Genomic DNA, 8,104 nt, shown 5'->3' with positions numbered 1-8,104 from the left:
TTTAGTGACCATCAAGGACTCCAACCATATTTTTCCCTATATAAAGCCCTCCAACTCAAGATGAATACGACGCAGCATAACCACAGTCAACTAGGGCCAAAGTCGGCTAGTATTAGTAGCCACCTTAAATGTACCAAATTACGAGATTTATCTGGCATTAGCATACTCCCGATCAACCTCAAGATGAATGCTTGTGCGAATTGTTCCTTTTCAACATCACTCGCAGAGGCCTCGATATGTTTGAAGTTGTCTTCCAACCATCTCATCTCAATCCGCCTACCCTAAACCTGTTTGGCACATTCCCTAGTAGTTGCTCGCATGTTACACTCCAATCAGCACTAATCACTGGCCCCGTAACAACTTCCCCGTCAACCGATAGACCGAGTTGTAAACTAATATCCTCCAGTGTAATTGTACACTCACCACAGAGAAGATGGAATGTGTGTGTGTCTTCAATCTCCATCTTTCGACCAAAGCATTGATAAGTGGAGGGTCCAATTTAATTTCCTCGAACATGCGAGCCACATATAAAAATCCAGCATCTCGCAAGTGACCATAGATGATATGCGGTGCACCTTCACTTACATTGTTTATGTACATCTCCAAAATTCGTTCTTCCGGTTGAGAATATAAATATAAAAAATTAATAATCTAAACAACATAATAATTAACTATTTAAAATAAAATAATTTAATAATATTTTCTTAACACCATAATAATTAACTGATTAAAATTAAATAATTTAATAATGTTGTCTTACCATTTGTAATTGAACATCAGAAATATGCTTGTCATCCAAATGAATAAGTTGATCTGCCATCGAAGAATGGATAAAATCAAATCAAAGGATATAAACATTTAAAAAAAAATGGAATTGGGAATTTAAAATAAAAAATCCAGAATTGACAATTGAGAATAACAAATCGAAAACAAGAAATTGAGAATCAAATTGTGAAAATTGAGAGTTGAGAGTTGAGTTAAAAAGAATGAGAGTTGGAGGACTTTATATAGGGAAAACTATGGTTGTTGGAGTCCTATAGTCGTAGGAATTTTTACTCGTTAGGAAATATTACCGTTGGACAGAAAACACGTCCTACAGGGCACGTTTTCACTGATCTGGCAAAGAATATGCACTACGTAGGATGCGCTTTTAGGAAAGAGAAGAAAACATGTCCTACAGGGCATACTTTCTTTGCCAAATCAGTGAAAGCGTGCCCTATAAGACGCATTTTTTTTTCTAAATCCAAAAACAACGTAAACCGATAAATTCTAAAAAAAAACAACCTAATTTCTCAATTGATTTTTTTAGCATATTTACAGTTTAAATAAAATAATAAAAACACATATTTAGACACCATAACTTCCAAAAAATTAAAATTTTCTCGGTATTTACATATTTTACTTTTAGTGGTTAAGTAATTGGTTAAAATATATTACAAGTTTTTATACTCTTCATACATTTAGAAATTAATCTATCTACTTTTATTTTCAAGAATTTAGTTTCTCTAGCTCTACTTTTCAGAATTTAAAATTCAAGTTCAATGATCATTTAACCTCATCAAACTTCTTCAATTAAAATCATTGGTTTGAAATTTTGAAATAAACAAAATTCCATTTTTGGTAGCCACATAACAAGAAAATGATGCTTAATAAACATGACTTTAACATAAAAATTTTAACGATGTTAATAATAACACTTATATTTTTAAGGGTAAACTACATCTATTGTCACTTTTGTTTACCTTAGATTACATTTTAGTCACTTATGTTTGAAATGTTACGTTTTAGTCACTTACGTTATCATGTTGTAATATTTTAGCCACTGAACATTTAATTGTTGTTAACGATGTAATGGTAAGCTAAAGTGGCATGTTAAATCATCATTTCAAACAAAAAAATTAAGTTAAATTATACAATCGATTTCCATATTTTTTCGTTTTGAGCAATTTAATTTTTTTCTTTTATGTTCTTTAAACTTTCTTTTTTTCTTTCTTTATTTTAGTTTCTCTTGTGTTTTTCCCTCTATTTTCTTACCTTCTCTATTTCTTTTAACATATCAGGAAGTTGAAAGCCAACATTGCCTATAACCAAAACTCATAAAACCCATATCATGCTTCTTTCTTCATTGCCAAATTGACTTCCTGATATGTTAAAAGAAATGGAAAAGGTAAGAAAGTAGAGGGAGAAGGAGAAGAGAATGAAAAATAATGAAAAAAAAAAAAGAAAGTTAGAAGAATATAAAAATGAAAAAATTAAATTGCTCAAAACGAAAAAAATATGGGGATCAATTGTATAATTTAACCTTTTTTTTGAAATGATTTAACGTGCCATATCAGCTTAACGACAATTAACGGCTTAGTGACTAAAACGTAACATTTCAAATATAAACGACTAAAACGTAACCTGAAATATATAAAAATGACCATAGGTATAGTTTACTCTACTTTTAAATCTAAAAAATAAAAGAATTAAAAATTTGACATAAATATAAACGGATTAAATTCTAAATATATGAAAAATAGATATAGGGGAATCACATTTTAAGGTTGAAGATGGCATTCCGACACACTTTTATGGATTGATGGTATTCGAATGCGTTAATATTTGCATCAGAATTTGTTTAATGATGTCTAGTTTTGTATGGAACCTGGCTTGCTTTGCTTATTGGTTTTCAGTGATTAATTAACTAATTAGGACTTTAATGCTAAAACCTAACAATTTATTTTAGATTGTGATTGAAATTATAATTACCAATCATATTTATCTAAATTAACTCTAATAAAAAACAAGTATTGAAGAGTACAATCAAAAATATATTTAGAATCAAACTAGATAGACTAAAGAATAAATTTCGGTTAAAATCGAGAAAATCAGTTAAATCAATTGAGTCAATTTAGTCGATTTTAGTTTGATTGGATTTTTTTTTTATTTCGACTGAAAAAACACTTGTTTTAATTTTTTTTGGTTGTTTAAAATATATTTATAATTTATAATATAAAAATAAAGATATATTATACAAACACAATAACAAGTTATAATGGGTTAAATCAATTTAATAAAATTGAGAAAAACCAGAATATTGTCCCCGAACTTCAAGTCAGACAATATAAATATAGAGATTAGGTGAAAGTTAAAACCTAGAACATCAAACTCTAGTAGATTCAATTTTTCTCAGCATTTCTAAACCTCTCCGCTAAAATCTAACCATTTTTAACTGGAACCACAGGGAATTTGAATTCCCAAGTTTATTATTGAATTGTCTCTTTAAAAAGAAGCATATAAAGCCTGGAATAAAAATTAATTTCCCAGATTAAAAACAGAAAGGATTAAAAAATTACCCAAATTTATTCATCAGGGAGAGAAAGGGAAGTACATAAAATTTATGAAAATTATAGGTGGCGGTGGTGAGGTCTTGGAGGTGGTCCTGGAGGAACAAACATGCCTCTAAAGCCCTTATTATTTGGAGATTGAGGCCTTTTTGGGATTGTTTTCTCATTTCTTCTGTTCATGATGAGTAGCTAGTCTTGAGCAGAGGGTTGGGTTGACTCAGCTTCCAGAGCTTCAGCTATTAGGGGAAGCTGTCCACTAGCTTCATAAGTTTGCAACATTAAGCCATGGATCGAATGAGGAATAAACAGCAGCAAGGAGAGATAGCCCTTAATAAACACCAAGAAGGTTGCTTCCTTTGATTTAAAAATAAGGTTGATAAAAGCTATCAATTTTGCTTATAAAAGCTGAGGTTGACTTACTGTTGTCGACTAACTAATGATGTCTTCTTGGTTGGGTAGTTGCATTTTCATGATGAATCGCGTAAATTGTTGAAATTAAGGGCTGCCACACTCAAAATCAGCTGGAAATCCTGTAGAACATTAATTACTTTGTGGATGGAGGCTGTACTATCGTTTTATATTCACATTGTATTCAAGTTCTTAAGACTATATGTCGCCTTACCCTTCTTTGTTTCTATTGTGATTCAAGTAAATAGTTTGCCAGGAGAAAGGGGCGTTGATGAACATTAAAGTTGTCATCAAAATCAATGAATACAAGCTTCAGAGTAAACAAATTTGTACCAAAGCTATAGCAAATACAGTCCTTTTTTTAGAAAGTGTAATGAGAGAGATCACTGAACCAGCCATGTCGAAATCACCAACAAAGGAATCATTGCTACCAAGCCATAATTCAATAAGGAATCAACATTTTCAGCCTTTTGAAACTTTTTACGGAAGGTACTCCATGGACATTTAGAAGCACCTTCTTCACCCTGCAATAACTTGTGCATTTCCCTACTGTAAGCTAGGGATCATATATAGATTAAAGCAAGTAGATAACTGCGGAAGGGAAGGGTACAAACAATCACCTCAGGGTTAATGTCGTGAATTTCGTCCCCATCATTTACTTTTATCAACATTCTTCTCTTGATGTGGTGCACTGACTGATCCAAAGACATTTCGTCTTCAAACCTGCCAGAATTTCTCCTTGAAAGGGCTTTGTAGGCTGCATCAGTATGTATCGTTTCCATGACTGAGCCAAAGAAGTTTGTAACAGGTACCTAGAGAGAAAGCAACTTGGTTACACGATGCCTCGATCTTAGGTATTGTACATAGCACTTCATCACGATACAAAATTTCAATCACTGAAAACTGTACCAACAATAATACAGGCAGTAAATAATGCAGATTTGATAGGAGAAAGTTTGAAATTTCGCACACTCCTCTCATGGTGCAACACTAGATTCACCAACACAAGCATATACAGCTGATAGTAAGAAGTTTATTACCGGCAATAGGCACTAAAGCTTCCTCACAAAAATATTAGAGAAGTACAAAGTACAAGCATCTAAAAACATATAGAGGCACAAATATTAATATTAAAGACAGATTTGGAAAATTCATACCTCCTCCAAACGTCGCTTGTATAGATCTTTGCGGTAATATGCGGTAGACATCAACAAACTTGGATTGTAAGAACTGAACAGACTGCAAATAACCAGAAAACCAGAGTTTACTTTTCAGATGAAAATGCCGAGGAAGTAACAAATATGCCAAAAAGAAAAACCAACTTAAATGGATGAGGAGAGAAAACTTCAATTGAGAAAAGCATGCTAAATAGAATACAAGAAAATTGAAATACTTGACAAGAAAAAGCTCAATAAGGATTTTAAGACACTTCAGTGTGAAAACAAAAGTAGCTATCTTATTATTACAAATTCTGAAGCGGATGTACCTGCTCAATGAGGCATTGTCATATATATTTAGCCTCTCAAAAAAAGCAAGGGTATAATAGGTGAAACGGTCCACAACTGATACACCAACCTGCAGTAAAATAAGAAATGAATAAGAATGAGAACATGTATCTGTGTAACCAGGAAGCCAACCTACCAAAACCTGATACCACTTAGGTGATAAATACATACATGCATTGCATTTTTTGGGGGGGACATGTCATTCAAAGGGTGCTAAAATGAAAAAACAATTTCCTCTGATCACTTACATCAGAATCCAAGTGATGTGAATACGAGTTCTCTCCCTTCATGCTACTTCCAATAGCCAAAACGCCAGGGGACTGAAGCTGCAAAAATAGAGAAAAAAGATCATCAATTTAGCATCAGATCAGTTATCAGATAAGGTGCATTTTATTGCCTACAAACATAGAAGTTTCAGAATGTCGCATCTATAAGCAATCAAAAACAGTCCTGAATTGCAAATGTATATGACAACATACTTATCAGGAGGTGGGCTAAAATGTGATTTCATGCAGCAATGGATCTATTTGAAGTTCGAATAAAATTGAATCTTTTGACAAATAAACACATTTTCCACATAAAAAAATGGTCAAAGAGCAATATTCCTATCAGAAATGCATAAATTTATGGCAAAAAATTGAATAATGTTATATTTGAGGAAGTAAAGCTCTATTTAAAGCAGATAAAAACCTGATTGAAGAGAGTGGCTGCTTGACAAGTGTCCACCATTATCAGCAATTCCTTAAATCTGAATTTGCAGCATCAGCAACAGTACGAGTCCATTTTCACATAGCAATTACAACTATAGACCATCAGCAAAGTGCATATAAAGCAAAACATTGCTTTAAAGTATTGGGTAGATAAATAGTATCATTTGCTTTTTCCTATGTTCTCACCTGTGCTTTTCTTTCATCTGTTTCACAGCATCAGCTAAATCATGACTCTGTAGTTCCTCCGAGTCTTGAAACTTTAAAAACTCATCTCCCCCATGCCCTGTCATATATAGAAGAATGTGACTGCCTTCATCACTCAAAAGCCGCTTTGATCTTGGAACAGCAGTCTCATGACGTCCAGTTAAAACACGCAAAAAATTTTCCACTGTTACTTCATAACCTCGATAATCTACCTGAGTGATTACAACTTGGATAAATTAGGGTTGGTCAAATGAACAGAGTAATAAAAGGGGGGAAAAGGACAACCCTTCAAGCACAACATGCAACAATATGCACCCAGTGAAACACCTAAGATAATCAATGTTTGGTACCATGCACATTACATTAGGCTAGACCATCTTACTACGCCCACCACGTGCCCTACACTCCCTGCCCCCCTCTTGCCTGTGCCCACCCACACAATCAAGCCAATTAAGTAATTGATCACTAAGAACTAACCTCAACATTATCTCCATAAAGGTTGAGTCTATGGTTCTCATTGTTGAAAACTTGAGCAGGGTACTTGTTTCTAGTGTTGCAGGCCATGTCATCTGCAAGCATGAGTATTATCCTCTCATCAGGTATTCCTAGTCGCTTAACTGTCCTGGAAATCCAAACAAAGGAAAAAAATTAACCAAAATAAACAAATTATAACTGAAAAAAAAAAAAAAAAGACTAGGCTGGTGCCTGGTTACCTATACAAGGATAAAGTGTTCGCCATATGACGATAGTTAAACCTGAAAGGGAAAAGTCACAATTATTTCAATTAACAATTTCAGGACTCTACATTGTGCTCTGTTTTAGCTGATCAAATACAGTAAGAGAAAGGATGTTAAAAATAGTGCAACCTTGTTTGAATTTGTCTTCCTTGTTAAGTGACAGAAACTAAAGAGATAGCTGTCCCATACAAACATCTAAATATTTCATTGCTCCAGAAGATAGAAAGGTGAGAAAAGAGAATTTTATTGAGGAGCAGAACCTTGACCACAGCCATTACCACATTTGAATTTGCTTTTGCATTGATAAACCAGAAGTAAAAAAAAAGCATTTGCTTTGAAATCATCAACTGGGGAACACCTCACCAGCACTAACAAAAAGAATAGCTTCTAATAAAGAAAAACGGAAAGCTGATAGTTTGTTCATCATTAGTAATTACCACTAGTTTGAGGGGTCAAAAGGACTTGCACAAAGAAAATAAGCAAATATCAAAACACAAAAAAGTTTCTCAGAGTACAAAGAGGCAGAGTTTCATTATATCAAACTTACAATGACATAATCAAACAAAGCCACAGAGTTCAAACAATCAAATTACACATCAAAATAGCATCTAAAAGTCTATCCTATATCCTCTCAACTTCAGACTGGTGCCAAACAAATGTAGCTAGATATCAAATCAAACAAAAAATTAAGGGAAAACAAGATGGGTTATCTTAATTATCCCCAATATTACACGGGTATGATTCATTTGATCCTAAAACTCAATGAAAAGAAAAAAAAACAGGGAAATAAAGAAAAAGTGCACAAATTGAGGTTTTTATTACCAGAAACGAGAGGTGCAAACTAAGACAGCCCAATTGTTAGTATGCATGGCGGCTTCGACAGGAGAAGAATTGTATGCAATCGAACTGTAGAGAAGCAAACATGGTAATAAAAGTAAATGAAAAAGTGATTTGGGATTTATGAAAGTTTCCATCTTGAATTCCAGCCGATTATCGTTTCCAATGAAATAACTGATCAAAGAAAACGAATGATAAATCTAATTTTAGAAATCTGCAGCAAAGCTTGAGCTAGCAGCACCAGAGAAGAAAAGCCGAACGACGCCGTTACCAGGTTGAGTAAAGTTTTAATTATTATTAATAATTTCTTTTTTGAAATTTAGACAGCCCAATATCCCATTCCCATAACCTTTTTTTGGTCAACTCAAAACCCG

At 33.4% G+C, this 8,104-nt stretch overlaps 1 protein-coding gene across 2 annotated transcripts; it reads right to left on the bottom strand.

Annotated features, from left to right (window-relative positions):
- Positions 1-4,009: 4,009 nt before the first annotated feature.
- Positions 4,010-8,055, bottom strand: LOC107926738 (putative GPI-anchor transamidase). 2 transcript variants are annotated; one of them, XM_016857657.2, is made up of 10 exons: positions 7,716-8,055; positions 6,870-6,911; positions 6,634-6,778; positions 6,139-6,368; positions 5,933-5,990; positions 5,491-5,568; positions 5,224-5,312; positions 4,895-4,976; positions 4,358-4,549; positions 4,010-4,270 (listed from the first exon to the last, which is right to left on the bottom strand). In XM_016857657.2, the coding sequence occupies exons 1-10, from the start codon at positions 7,865-7,867 to the stop codon at positions 4,121-4,123; spliced, it is 1,218 nt and encodes a 405-aa protein (XP_016713146.1). In that variant the 5' UTR covers positions 7,868-8,055; the 3' UTR covers positions 4,010-4,120. The 2 variants fall into 2 exon arrangements, with proteins under 2 accessions (XP_016713146.1, XP_016713148.1); XM_016857659.2 differs by having other exon boundaries at positions 4,010-4,261.
- Between the last annotated feature and the right edge of the window lie 49 nt (positions 8,056-8,104).

The sequence above is a fragment of the Gossypium hirsutum genome, chromosome A11 (genome assembly GCF_007990345.1).
Source record: "Gossypium hirsutum isolate 1008001.06 chromosome A11, Gossypium_hirsutum_v2.1, whole genome shotgun sequence".
Lineage (NCBI taxonomy): Eukaryota > Viridiplantae > Streptophyta > Magnoliopsida > Malvales > Malvaceae > Gossypium > Gossypium hirsutum.
Note: the sequence above shows the minus strand (reverse complement) of the source record. Positions and strands in the feature narration are given on the sequence as shown.